The 15726-nt window shown below is 36.6% G+C and overlaps 1 protein-coding gene across 1 annotated transcript in view; it reads right to left on the reverse strand.

The window, feature by feature from the left end:
- The window catches only part of RABGAP1L (RAB GTPase activating protein 1 like), an 802566-nt gene that overhangs the window by 644103 nt on the left and 142737 nt on the right, over window positions 1-15726 (reverse strand). Inside the window, exon 11 of the mRNA XM_025368997.1 lies at window positions 15356-15497. Coding sequence (XP_025224782.1) covers window positions 15356-15497 — 142 coding nt within the window. The remainder of the gene's footprint in view (window positions 1-15355; window positions 15498-15726) is intronic.

Below are 15726 nucleotides of genomic sequence, written 5' to 3' on the forward strand. Positions count from 1 at the left end.
ACACACTAGAACAGCTAAATTGTTTTAAAGGAGTAAGGCCACATGCTAACAAGGGTATAGAGCAACTGATTCATCTATTGCTGGTAAGGATGGAAAAGTAGCTTGGTAATTTCGACCCAGTGAACCTATTCATAGGTATTTTCCCAAGTGAAATGGAAGCATATATTTGCCAAAAAAAAAAGTAATAAATTCATTATTCGTGGTAGCCAGTAGCCAGAAACAACCGAAATATCCATTAACTCATGACTACACAAACTGTAGCATATCTATACAATAGATTGCTACTCAGCAATAAAAGGGAACCAACTGCTAACACAATGTAGATAAATCTAAAAGGCATTATGCTATGTAAAGCCAGATACAAAAGACTATGTACTAAGTGATTCCATTTATATAAAATTGAAGAAAAGGTAAAACTATAATGACAGAAAATAGATCACTGGTTGCCAGGAACCACAAGTGAGGGGAAAGGATGAGTAATAAAGGGCATAAGAGAAAGTTGCTGGGGTGATGAAAATGTTTCATATCATAATTCTGGTGGTGATTATATGGATGTATAACACTTCTCAAACTCGGTGAACTACACACTCAAAATACATTCATTCTAGTGTATATAATTTATGCCTTCATACTGTTTATTTTCAATGGTTCTGTATCAAAACCCACATCAAAATTTTTAGACTAAAATCAGTCAAATGTCCTGTTTTTGAAGACTGAGCAAGCTGAAGGCAGGAACTTCAACTGGTTTTTTATTTCAACTGCCTTTTATTTTGCTGTTTTGCTGCTCCTGCCTTTACTTATTCAGTGAATCACTTATGGAAAGAGTTACTTGTTATGTATTATATATTAAAGATGCAAAAACATAGTGATCCAAGATTTTTATTTAGGGAACAGATGAAGCAAAATGGCAAGGCATGAGAAAGTAGAGAGTGCAAAATAAATAACCAGAGAGGAACCCTCGAAAATCAATTAATTACTCTATCACATCAACAGCTAAAGAACAAAAATCCTAAGATCATATCAATAAAAGCAATTAACAAAATCTAATACTTATTCATGATAAAAAACTCCCAGCAGACTAAGAATAGAAAAGAACTTCCTCACTTTGATAAGAACACCTACAAAGACCTACAACTAACATCTTAATGTTAATAGTAAGTAACTAGATGCTTTTCTGCTAAGATCAGGAAAAGAACAAGAATGTTCCCCTCTCACCATTCCTATTAAGCACTGTACAGGAAGTCCTAGTAAATGCAATAAGACACTTAGAAAATAAAATGAAAGCTATGCAGATTGAGAAGGCGGAAATAAAACTGTCTTTATTTTCAGGTGACATAATGATGTATGCAGAAATTTCCAAAGATTTGATAAAACAAACAAAAGCTTCCTAGAATTAATAACCAAGAATAGTAAGATTACCTGTATACAAAGTCAATATACAAGAAGTCAGCTGCCTTTCTACATACCACAAATAAGCCATTGAAATTTTGAATTTAAAACTCAGTATCATTCATATTACTAACAAGAAGTACTTAAAATTAATCCAATAAAATATGTACATGATCTATGAGGAAAACTATAAAACTGATGGAAAAAAAATCAAAGAATATCATGTCACCAGATCTGTCTTACAAGAAATGCTAGAGAGAGTTCTTCAACCTGAAAGTAAAGAATGCTAATTAGTAAGAAAAACATTTGAAAGTGTAAAACATACTGATCTAAAAGTATAAAAGTTTCTGATAAAAGTACAAATATGCAAATATGTAAAATATATAAAATATGCAAATACTGTAATGGCAGTATGTAAATCACTTACATCTTCAGTATGAAGGTTAAAAGACAAAACTATTAAAAACAATAATAGCTATAATAATTTTTTAAAGAATACACAGGCTAAAAACATATAGATTGTAGTATGAAAAATTGTAAATATGGGAAGGAGAGATGAAGTATAAAGTTTTTTTAATGCAGTTAGTTAAGCTGTTGTCAGGTTAAAATAGCCTTTATAAGATGTTTTTCATAAGCCTCATGGTAATCACAATGCAAAAGTATAGCAAATACATAAAAGATAAAAAGTAAGGAAACAAAGTGTGTCATTACAAATATTATTAATCACAAAGGAAGATTGAAAGAGAGTAAGACAGGAACAAAAAGGAAGGAAGGAAGGCAGGAAGGAAGGGAGGGAGGGAGGGAGGAAGGGAGACAGACAGACAGGCAGGCAAGCAATCACCAAATGGCAGTAGAAAGTCGTTATCTAAAGATAAATATCTTGAATATAAATGGATTGAGTTTTTCAATCAAAAGACATAGAGTGGCTGAATGGAAGAAAAACAAAGCAAAACAGAAACACAACACCCCAATTATAGCTCCCTACAAGAGACTCACTTTACCTGTAAGGAAAAAAGTTTACCTGAAACTCACCTAAGACTCACTTTACCTAAAAATGAAGTGAAGAAAAAAGTTATTCCATGCAAATAAAAACCAAAGCAGAGCAGGAGTAGCTATATTTATATCAGACAACACAGACTTTTAAGTTCAAATGTGTAAAAAGAGACAAGGGGAGAGGCAGGCAGAGAAAGATAGGGAATAGAAAGCTCCACCAATTGTCCCCTATGCAAGAACATCAATTTAACAACTATCTACACAGAAAAAAAAAAAAAAAAACCTTCATAAGAACCAAAACTCAAGTGAGCACTCATAGTCCTGATTTTAACTTCTTATTGCTGAAAGAGGCACTGAAGAGAGAGAAAAAAAAAAACAGTCCTGAATTGCCAATACCACCCCTCTACAACCTCTGGCATCAGTGACACGGTGGGGTGAACATCTCTGGGCACAGGGGGAGGGAGAACACAGCAAGTGTGGGGCACTGAACTTAGTGCTGTCCTGTTAGAGGAGATAGCAAAACCTGACCAAACTCTTGCTGATAACCGCCCATGGAGGGAGCCTTTAAACCAGCCCTGGCCAAAGGGAAATCCCTGATTCCAGCAGTACAAATTTGAGTTCCTGCAAACCTTGCCACCAAGGGCTACAGTGCTATGTACAAGTAAATGTGAAAGGCAGTCTAGACCATAAGGACTGCAACTCTTAGGCTAGTCCTAGTGATGAACTAGGCTCAGAGACAGTGGACTGGGGGGAAACATGACATACTGAGATACCATCTGGGGCAGCCAAGGGAGTGCTAGTATCACCCCTCCCCTAACTCCAATCTGCATAGCTCACAGCTCCAAAAGACACCCTTCCTTCCACTGGAGGAGAGGAGAAGAAGAGTAGGGAAGACTTTGTCTTACATCTTGGATACCAGCTCTGCCAAAGCAAGATAGGGCACCATAAGAATCATGAGGTCCCCATTCCAGGCCGTAGCTCCCAGACAACATTTCTAGACACACCCTAAGCCAAAAGGGAACCCACTGCCTTGAAGGAAAAAACCCAATCCCAGCAGCGTTCATCACCTGCTATCCGAAGAGCCTTGGACGTGAAATAACCAGCAATGATACCCAGGTACTACATCAAGGGCCTTGGCTGAGCCTCTGAGACTTGCTGGCTTCAGGTAAAACTCAGCACATTACTAGCTGTAGTGGCTACAGGGCAAAACTCCTTCTACTGGAGAAAAACACAGGAAAAAGTAAAGGGGACTTTGTCTTGCACCTTAGGTTCTAGCATGGCCACAGGGAAGCAAAGCACTAAGTGGGCTCTTGTAGTCCCTGATTCCAGAACTTGACTCTTGGACAGCACTTCTGAACCTGCCCTGGCCAAATGGGGAGCCCACTGCCCTAAAGGCTGAGTCGTAGGCCAGGAAGCATTCACCACAAGCTGACTTCAGAGCCCTTGGACCTTAAAGGAACATTATGGCACTCTGGCAGTACTCCTCGTAGCCTGGGTGGGTGGTGGCTATGGGGTGAGGTTCCTCTGCCTTTGGAAAGTGGAGAGAACAGTGGGAAGGACTGTGTCTTGTGGTTCGACTGCTAGGTCAGGGACAGTATGACAGAACAACAGGTAGAATTCTTAGGTCCCTGACTCCTGGATGGCACCGCTGAACCTCCAACCCCGGGGTTTGAGGGACTTCTCCACCCTAAAGGGAAGGACACAGGCATGGCTGGCTTTGCCACCTGCTGATGGTAGAGCTCCAGAGCCTCAGTGAACATAGGCAGCAGCCAGGGAGTGGTGACAGCAGGCCTTGGGCAAGACCCAGTGCTGTGCTGGCTCCAGGTCTGACTCAGTGTAGTCATAGTTGTGACAGCCACAGGGGTAACTGTGTCATTCAATCCCCAGATTAAGGTGGCTCAGGACAAAGACAGAGAGACTGTTTGTTTGGGAGAAACTAAGAAAAGATAACAAGAGTCTCTGCATGGTAATCCAGAGAATTCTCCCAGATCTTATCCAAGACCATCAAGGCAGTATCTCTATGAGTCTGCAAGAACCACAGCATTACTGAGCTTGAGGAGCTAGCCCCTAAAGTAGATACAGCTTAGATCATAACACCCAAGTCCTTTCAAATATCTGAAAAGCATTCCCAAGAAGGACAGGTACTAATAAGCCCAGACAGTGAAAACTACAACAAATACCTAACTCTTTGATGCTCAGACACTGAAAAACATCTACTAGCATCAACACCATCCAGGAAAACATGACCTCACCAAATGAACTCAGTAAGACATCAGGGACCACTCCTGAAGAAACAGAGATATGTGAAACTTCAGAAAGAGAATTCAAAATAGCTGTGTTGAGAAAAATCAAAGAAATTCAAGATAACACAAAGAAGGAATTCACAAATCTATCATAGAAATATAACAGAGATTGAAATTTTTTTTTAATTAAGCAGAAATGCTGGAGCTGAAAAATGCAATTGGAGCCAAGGAACAGATCAGAGTCATTTAACAGCAAAACTGATGAGGCAGAAGAAAGAATTAGTGAGCCTAAAGGCAGGTTATATGAAAATACAGTCAGAGAAGCCAAAAAGAAAAAGAATAAGAAACAATGAAGCATGGCTACAGGATCTAAAAAAAAGTCTCAAAGGTGCAAATCTAAGTGTTATTGGCCTTAAAGAGGAGGTAGAGAAAGAGATAGGGTAGAAAGTTTATTGAAATGGATTCCTAAACCTAGAGAAAGATACTAATATTCAAGTACAAGAAGGTTATAGAACACCAAGCACATTTAACCCAAAGAAGACTATGTCAAGGCATTTGATAATCAAACTCACAACGGCTAAAGATAAAGAAAAGATCTTACAGCCTGGGCAACATGGCAAAACCATGTCTCAAAAAAAAAAAAGGCAAGAAATGAAATCATAGCAATAGCGAAAATCATCTTCACTAAAGAAAGACAGGAAGGAAAGAAAAGAAGACCAGAAAACAAATTGCAAAATGGCAGAAGTACATCTTCACTTAGAAATAATGACAATGAATGTAAATGGACTGAACTCTCCAATCAAAAGACACAGACTGGCTGAATGAATGAAAAAGCAAAACCCATTCATCTGTTGCCTACAAGAAGTAAACTTCACCTACAAGGACACATATAGACCAAAAATAAAGAGAAGGAAAAAGACATTCCATGCCAACTGAAACAAACAAACAAACAAAAAAGAGCAGGAATAGCTATACTTATAGTGAAAAAATAGATTTCAAGACAGAAAACTATGAGAGACAAAGAAAGCTGCCATATAATGATAAAGGGATCAATTCAGCAAGGAAATACAACAATTTTAAATATATCTGCCCTCAACACTGGAACACCAAGATAAATAAAGCAAATATCATTAGAGCTAAAGAGAAAGATAAACGCCAACACGATAATACTTGAAGACTTCAACCCCCCACTGTGAGCACTGGACAGACCTTCTAGACAAAAAAGTCAACAAAGAAACATCAGACTTAATCTGCACCATAGACCTAATGGACCTCATAGGTATTTACAGAATATTTCATCCCACGGCTGCAGAATACATATTATTTTCCTCAGAACACAGATGATTCTCAAGGACAGACCATGTTTTAGGTCACAAAACAAGTTTTAAAACATTCAAAAAAACTGAAATAATATCAAGCGTCTTCTCTGACCACAGTGGAATAAAACTAGAAATTGTTAAAAAGAGGAATTTTGGAAACTATATAAACACAGAGAAATTAAACAATATGCTCTTGAATGACCAGTGGGTCAATGAAGAAATTGAGAAGAAAATTGAAAAATTTCTTGAAATAAATGATTAAGGAAACACAACATACCAAAATCCAGCAAAAGCAGTACAAAGGGAGACCTTTATAGCTATAAATGTCTACATCAAAAAAGAGGAAAAACTTCAAATAAACATTCTAATGATGCATCTTAAAAAATTAGAAAAGCAGGAGCAAGCCAAACCCAAAATTAGTTGAAGGAAAGAGCTAATAAAGATCAGAGAAGAAATAAATTGAAACTTAAAAAAATGAACAATCAATGAAACAAACCACTGGTTTCTTGAAAAGTTCAGCAAAATTGACAAAACTTTAGCCAGACTAAGAAAAAAAATCAAAAAGATACAGATAAATAAGATCAGAAATGAAAACAGAGACATTATCACTGAGATGGCAGAAATTCAAAGGGTCATTAATAATTACTATGAGCAACTATATGCCAATGAATTGGAAAATCTAGAAGAATATAACAAATTCCTAGACACATAAAACCTACCAAGATTGAACCAGGAAGAAATCCAAGACCTGAATAGACTAATAACAAGTACTGAGATTGAAGCAATAATAAGAAGTCTCCCACTAAAGAAAAGCCCAGGAACCAATGACTTCACTGTTGAATTCTATCAAACATTTAAAGAACTAATACCAATCCAAATCGAACTACTGCAAAACAGAGGCAGAGGGAACTCTTCCAAATGTCCAGACTCGTTCTACAAGGCCAGTATTACCTTGATACCAAAACCAGACAAACACACATCAAAAAAAAAAAAAAAAAAAACAAAGAAGAAGAAAACTATAGGCCAATATCTCTGATAAATACTCATGCAAAAATCATCAGCAAACCAAATTCAACAATACATTGGAAAGATCATTCATCATGATCAATTGAGATTTATCCCTGCGATGCAAATCAATCAATGTGATACATCGTATCAACAGAATAAAGGAAAAAAACTATGGTCATTTGAATTGATACTGAAAAAGCATTTGATAAAATTCAACATCCTTTCATGATAAAAACCCTCAAAAAAAGCTTGAGATAGAAGGAACATACCTCAACATAATAAAAGCCATATATGACAGACCAACAGCTAGTACCATACTGAATGGAGAAAAACTGAAAGCCTTTCCCCTAAGATCTGGAACACAACCAGGATGCCCACTATCACCGCTGTTATTCAGCATAGTACCAGAAGTCCTAGGTAGAGCAATCAGCACTGTCACCACTGTTAATCAACATAGTACTGCAAGTCCTAGCTAGAGCAATCAGCACTGTTACCACTGTTAATCAGCACAGTACTGCAAGTCCTAGCTAGAGCAATCAGACAAGACAAAGATATAAAGGGTATCCAAATTGGAAAGAAAGAAGTCAAATTATCCTTGTTTGCAGATGATATAATCTTGTATTTGGAAAAACCTAAAGGCTCCACCACAAAACTATTAAAAGTCATGAACAAATTCAGTAAAGTTGCAGGATACCAAGTTACAATACAAAAATTGGTAGTATTTACATATGCCAATTGTCAACAATGTGGAAAAGAATTTTAAAAAATAATCCCATTTATGGCCAGGCGCGGTGGCTCACGCCTGTAATCCCAGCACTTTGGGAGGCCGAGGTGGGCGGATCACGAGGTTGGGAGATCAAGACCATCCTGGCTAACACAGTGAAACCCCGTCTCTCCTAAAAATACAAAAAATTAGCCAGACATGGTGGCAGGCGCCTTGCAGTCCCAGCTACTCAGGAGGCTGAGGCAGGAGAATGGCGTGAACCCAGGAGACGGAGCTTGCAGTGAGCCGAGATCGCACCACTGCACTCCAGCCTGGGTGACAGTGTGAGACTCCATCTCAAAAAAAAAAAAAAAATAATAATAAAAATAATAATAATAATCCCATTTATAATGGCCATAAAAGAAACTAAATACCTAGGAATGAGCTTACCCGAAGAAGTAAAAGATCTCTATAATGAAACCTATAAAACACTGATGAAAGAAATGAAGTGGACACCAAATGTGGTGATATGGAAAAATATCCCATGGATTGGAAGAATCAATATTGCTGAAATCTCCATATTACCCAAAGCAATCTACACATCCAATGCAATCCCTATCAAAAAACCAATGGCGTGCTTTGCAGAAACAGAAAAAAAAATCCTAAAATTTATATGGAACCACAAAAGGCCTAGAATAACCAAAGCTATCTTAAGCAAAGAGAAAAAAAAAAATTGAAGAATCACAACTGACTTTAAATTATACGACAGAGCTATAGTAACCAAAACAGCATGGAACAGGCATAAAAACAGACACATACACCAATGGAACTGAAGAGAGAACCCAGAAATAAATCCATACATCTACAGTGAACTCATTTTTGACAAAGGTGCCAAAAACATACATTGGAGAAAGAACAGTGTCTTCAATAAATGGTGCTGGGAAAACTGAATATCCATATGCAGAGGGATGAAACTAGTCCCCTCTTACCATATACAAAAATCAAAACAAAATGGATTAAAGACTCAAGTATAAGACTTCAAACTATGAAACTATTACAAAAAAACACTGGGGAAAATCTCTAGGACATTGGTCTAGGCAAAAATTTCATGAGTAATACCCCACAAACACAAGCACCCAAAGCAAACATGAACAAATGAGATTATATCAAGTTACAAAACTTCTGCACAGCAAAGGATACAATTAACAAAGTGAAGAGATAACTCACAGATTGGGAGAAAATATTTGTAAACTACCTATCTGACAAGGGATTAATAACCAGAATATAAAAGGAACATCTCAAACAACTCTATAGGAAAAAAATCAAATAATCTAATTAAAACATGGGCAAAAGATCTGAATAGACATTTCTCAAGAAAAAAACACATAGAAAGGGCAAACAGGCTATGAAAAAGATGCTTAACATCTTTGATCATCAGGGAAATGCAAATCAAAACTGTAATGAGATATCATCTCATCCCAGTTAAAATAGCTTACATCCAAAAGGCAGGCAATTGCAAATGCTAGTGATGTAGAGAAAAAATAGCCCTTGTACACTGCTGGTGGAAATGTAAATTAGTACAACCACTAAAGAAAACAGTTTGGAGGTTCCTCAAAAAAAACTAAAAATTAAGCTACCATATGATCCAGCAATCCCACTGCTGGGTATATACCAACAAGAAAGGAAATCAGTGTAGCAAAGGGATAGGTGTACTCCTGTGTTTGTTGCAACACTGTTTACAATAGCTAAGATTTGGAAGCAACCTAAGTGTCCATCAACAGATGAATGCATAAAGAAAATGTGGTACTTATATGCAACAAAGGACTATTCAACCATAAAAAAGAATAAGATCCAGTCATCTGTCAGCGAGGCACGGTGGCTCATGCCTGTAATCCCAGCACTTCGGGAGGCCGAGGTGGGTGGATCACCTGAGGTCAGGAGTTCAAGACAAGCCTGGCCAACACGGCGAAACCCTGTCTCTACTAAAATACAAAAAATTAGCCAGGCATGGTGGTGGGCACGTGTAATCCCAGCTACTCAGAAGGCTGAGGCAGGAGAATCACTAGATCCGGGAGGTGGAGGTTGCAGTGAGCTGAGATCGCACCACTGCACTCCAGCCTGGGCAACAAGAGTGAAACTCCATCTCAAAAACATAAAAATAAAAAAAAGATCCAGTCATTTGCAACAACATGGATTGGACTGGAGATCATTATGTTAAGTGAAATAAGCCAGGCACAGAAAGACAAACATTGTATGCTATCACTTCTTTGTTAGATCTAAAAATCAAAACAATTGAAGTCATGGACACAGAGAGTAGACGGATGATGATACGGTTAGGCTCTGCATCCCCCACCCAAATCTCATCTTGAATTGTAATCCCCAGTTGTTGAGGGACAGACCTGGTGGGAGGTGACTGAATCATGGGAAACTGAATCAGTTTCCCCCATACTATTCTCATGATAGTGAGTGAATTCTCATGAGATCTGATGGTTTTATAAGAGGGCTCTTCCCTTTTCTCTCTCTCTCTCTCTCGCCACCTTGTGAAGAAAGTACCTGCTTCCCCTTCTGCCATGATTGTAAATTTCCTGAGGCCTCCCCAGCCATGCAAAACTGTGAATCAATTAAACTTCCTTTGTTTATAAATTACCCAATTTTGGGTAGTACCCTTACAGCAGTGTGAGAACAGACTAATACAGATGGCTACCAGAGGCTAGGAATAGTAGCGATGGGTTGGGAGGGGGAGGTGGGGATGGTTAATAGGTACAAAAAAAATTGAAAGAATGAGTAAGATCTAGTATTTGACACTACAACAGGATGATTATAGTCAATAATAACTTAATTGTACAATTCAAAATAACTTAAAAAGTATAACTGGATTGTTTATAACTCAAAGGATAAATGCTTGAGAGAATAAATACTCCATTCTCCATGATGTGCTTATTTCACACTGCATGCCTTTACCAAAACACCTCATGTACCCCATATATACACCTACTATGTGTCCACAAAAATTAAAATTAAAAAAAATTTGAAGAAACAAAGAAGGTGATTATATAATAAAAGGTCAATTCAGCAAGAAACTATGATAATTGTAAATATATGCACTCAACATCAAAGTACCTATATATAAAGCAGATATTAATAGATCTGAAGAGACACATTCTGCAATACAAAAATAGTAAGAGATTTCAACAACCCACTTTCAGCAGTGGACAGATCATCCAGACAGAATTATCAATAAAGGAACATCAGACTTAAAGTACACTCTAGGCTAAATAATATATGAGACATTCCATCTAACAACTGCACAATATACATTCTCCTCAACTGTATATGAAACATTCTCTAGAACAGATCATATGTTAGGCCACAAAACAAGTCTTAACAAATTTAAGAAGACTGAAATAGAATCAAGTATCTTTTTCAACCACAATAGTCTAAAACTACAAATTAATAACAGAAAAAACTTTGGAAAATTCACAAATAATGGAAATTAAACAACATGCTCCTGAACACCAAGGAGACATTTCAACTGATACAACAGAAATACAAAGAATCATAAAATACTGTTATAGTTAATTATATTCAGTTAAACAACCTAAAAGACATGAATAATTCCTTGACACATACAACATACCAAGATTAAATTATCAAGAAATAGAAAATCTGACCCAACCAATAATGAGTAATAACACTGAATCAATAATAAACAGTCTCCCAACAAAAAAAGAAAGCCCAGGACCTGATGGCTCCATTGCTGAATTCTACCAAAGACTGAAAGATGAATTAATACCAACTCTTCTCAAACTTTTCCAAAAAATTCAAGAGAACAGAGTAATTCCAATCTCATTTTGTGAGGCCAGCATTACACTAATATCAAAGCCAGACACAGACAAGGACACTGCAAAAACGGAAAACTACAGGCCAATATTTCTGAAGAACACAGATGCAAAAACCCTCAGCAGAACATTAGAAAACCAAACTCAACAGCACATTAAAAAGATTATTCATTGTGATCAAGTGGGATTCATCCAGGAGATGCAAGAATGAGTTAACATATGCAAATGTGTAAATGTAATGCATCACATGAACAGTATGAAGGACAAAAATCATATGATAATTTCAACTGATACGGAAGAAACGTTTGACATTATTCAACATCCTTTCACGGGAAAAACTCTCAACCCATTAAGTATAGAAGGGATATACCTCAATAAAATAAGGCCATATATGACAAACCCACAGTTAACATTATACTCAATGGGGAAAGGTTAAAACTTTTCCTCTAAGATTCAGAACAAGACAAGGATGCCTACTCTTGCCGCTCCTATTCAAAATAGTACTGAGCCCTGACCAAAGCAATTAGGAAGAGAAAGAAATAAAAGGCATACAAACTGGAGAAAAAATCAAATTGTCCTGGTTTGCAGATGACATGATCTTATTTATAGCAAACCCTAAAGACTCCATAAAAAAACTGTTAGCATTAATACATAAATTCAGTAAAGTTGCAGGATACAAAAATCAGTAGCATTCCTACAGAGTAACAGCAAACTATCTGAAAACTAATTTTTTAAATCCCATTTACAATAGCTACAAAAGATAAATACTTAGAAATAAATTTAACCCATGAGGTGAAAGATCTCTCCACTGAAAACTATAAAACATCGATGACAGAAATTTAAGATACAAGTAAATGGAGTGATATACTGTGTACATGAATTGGAAGAATTAATATGTTTAAAATGTCTATACTACTCAAAGCAATCTACAGATCACAACGCAATCCCTAACAAAATTCCAAAGACATTCTTCATAGTAATAGAAAAAAAAAATCCTAAATTTTCATACAGAGCCAAAAGGATCCCAAATAGGTGAAGCAATCTTGAGCAAAAAGAACAAAGCTGGAAGCATTACACTATCTGACTTCAAAATCTACTGCAATGCTAAAGTAACCAAAACAACATGAGATCAGCATGAAAAATAGGCATATAGACCAATGGGATAAAGAGAACAGAAATAATTCCATGTGTTTAGAGCCAACTGACATTCAACAAAGGTGCCAAGACCATACAATGGGGAAAGAACAGTCTCTTCAAATAAATGGTTTTGGAAAAACTGGATATCCACAACATGCAGAAGAATGAAATTAGAGATTAGACTTTTATCTCACACCACCATACATAAAAATAAACTAAAAATGGATTAAAGACTTAAACTACTAGAAAAAAACAAAGGGGACCAGCTCCATGACACTGGTTTGGGCAATGGTTTTTTGGATACAACCCCAAAAGCATAAGCAACAAAAGCAAAGATAGATAAATGGGATTACGTCAAACTAAAAAACATGTGCAAAACAAAAGAAACAATCAACAGCATGAAAGGGCAACCTACAGAATGGGAGAAAATATTTACAAATCACATATCTTATAACAGATATGCAATATATGTATATGTGTATATATGTATAGATATGTATATTGCCTGTATACATATATACATACATACACATATACACATATATATGTGAAATTCACACAACTCAATAGCAAAAAAAAAAAAAATTTCTCTAAAGGGACAGGGGACCTACAAGACATTTCTCAAAAGAAGACATGCAAATGACTAACAGGTGTATGTAAAGGTACTCAACATCACTAATCATAAGGGAAATGGAAATCACAACCACAATGAGATATCATCTCACACCTGTTAAAATGGCTATTATCAAAAAGCAAAAGTAAGTGTTCCCAAGGATGTGGAGTAAAGGGAACCCTTGAACACTATTGGTAGAAATACAAATTGGTACAGCCATTATGAAAAACAGTATGGTCGTTCCTCAAAAAATTAAAAATAGAACTACCATATAATCTAGCAATCCTACTACTGCATATATATCCAAAGGAAATGAAACCAGTATGTCAAAGAGACAGATGCACTCCCATGTGCACTGCAGCATTATTCACAATAGCCCAAATACAGAATCAACCAGTGTCCATTGAAAGATAAATGGATAAACAAAATGTGTTTTATCTAAATAATTAATTATTATTCAGTCATAAAAAGGAATGAAATACTGGCACCTGCTACATCACGTATCAATGTAGATGAAACAAAATGCTCAAAAAACATTATGCTAAAGAAGCCAGACACAAAAAGTCACATTTTGCATGATTCCATTTATATGAATTATGCAAAATAGGTAAAGCCACAGAGATAGAAAGCAGATTAGTGGCTGCCGGGGGAATGGAAAGGGGAGAACAGGGAGTGACTGCTTAATGGGTATAATATTTCCTCTTGGATGACGAAAATGTTTAAGAACTAGATAGAGGTGATGATTGCCCAAAATTGTGAATGTACTAAAACGCCACTGAATTGTCCATGTTTAAATAGTTAATTTCATGTTATGTGAATTTTACCTTAGTTTTAAAAGTGAATTGTTTTTATGTTTTAATCAACTGGCTAACTTGACAGAATAATGCCATAGTTACAAGTACAAATCTTAAAGTCAGATAGCCTGGACTGAGATCTCAGCTTTGCCACTTTGAACTGAGTGAGCTTAGCAAGTGATTATGCGCTCTCTGTCTCAGTTTCTCATCCTTAAAACCAAGTTAATAAGAGTATTCACAGGATTGTAAGACTCAAATAAGGTAACATATTTGTAATACCTGGAATGTTCTTAGAATATAGTAAGCACTAAATAAATAATAGCTAAAAATAATTATGGTTATGGCAATCAAAGAAAAAAATAGTTTCATACAGAAGACTGAGAATTCTAAGATGCTTTTTTCAATGGTAATACAAATCAAGAAATTTACTATTAATAAACCATACCCTAGAAGCACATGATACAAGGTCTTAAAGTAAACATCTGTCATTTAGTTCTAGTTTCTATAAAAACAGTATTGAGCACAGAGTCAAATGATGTGTGCCTTTTGTGAGGTCAGTTATCTCTCAGCAGCAATCAAGTAGCAAATAGAGCAGATACCCCACTATTTCCAAAAAAAGTAGTGGTAAGGGGTGCAGCAACAACAAAAAACAAGAACTGAATAATGTCAAATGAGAAATAGGACATGACGTAACAAACATAAAAATTCTAAAATCACATGAGATCATTTGAAACTTCTCATTAGACACTTCAAAAATAATTGAGACCAGGTGCAGTGGCTCATGCCTGTAATTCCAGAACTTTGGGAGGCTGAGGTGGGCAGATTACTTGAGGTCAGGAGTTCGAGACAAGCCTGGCCAACATGGCGAAACCCTGTCTCTACTAAAAATACAAAAAAATTAGCCAAGCGTGGTGGCACACACCTGTATCCAGCTACTCAGGAGGCTGAGGCAGGAGAATTGTTTGAACCCAGGAGGCAGAGGTTGCAGTGAGCCAAGGTTTTCCACTGCACTCCAACCTGGGTGACAGGCGAGACTTCATCTCAAAAAAATACAAAATAAAAATAATTAAAATAAAATAGAAAACAACAGCCAAGTGATGCTGTCAAATTTAAATAGTTGCATAAGTGGCACTGGGGACTATGCAACTTAGGAACCAAATGAACCAAATTCTTTTCTGCATCTTGTAGAATCTAGCCTAAGGGTAACAGAGGTTAGGAATAACCTCCACTTCTCCCCGCAACACACACACCTCCTTTGAAGACTGTAAGTAAAGCAGCTATACAGACAGAAGAAACTGAGTAAGTCCAACTTCTTACCCTCTTCTGCTTCATCATCCTGGGGTGACATTGGACCCCCTCCACTAGTAGGAGTGACTGGTTCCTCCTTGTCAGACTCTCGCTGTAGACTCACCACCTCATATATTGCATCTCCAGCATTGGTATGGCCTTTTCCCTCAGACTGAGAAAAATATAACAGTATATTTAAGTATTAGAAATTTGAAGGAAACATTGGCAGATAGTATTGAAAGATATTATTTTAAATAGTTCATTCAAAAGAGCTGCAATGAAGAATGGCATGTTGTGTTTGATCTCCAGCATGTCTGAGATTCTGAAAACTTTTAAGGTGCATTGTCCTTCACAGGATATTCTAAATTTATGTTCCTCTAGTATTATTTTTAACTAATACA

This window comes from Theropithecus gelada, chromosome 1 (genome assembly GCF_003255815.1).
Source record: "Theropithecus gelada isolate Dixy chromosome 1, Tgel_1.0, whole genome shotgun sequence".
Taxonomy (NCBI): domain Eukaryota; kingdom Metazoa; phylum Chordata; class Mammalia; order Primates; family Cercopithecidae; genus Theropithecus; species Theropithecus gelada.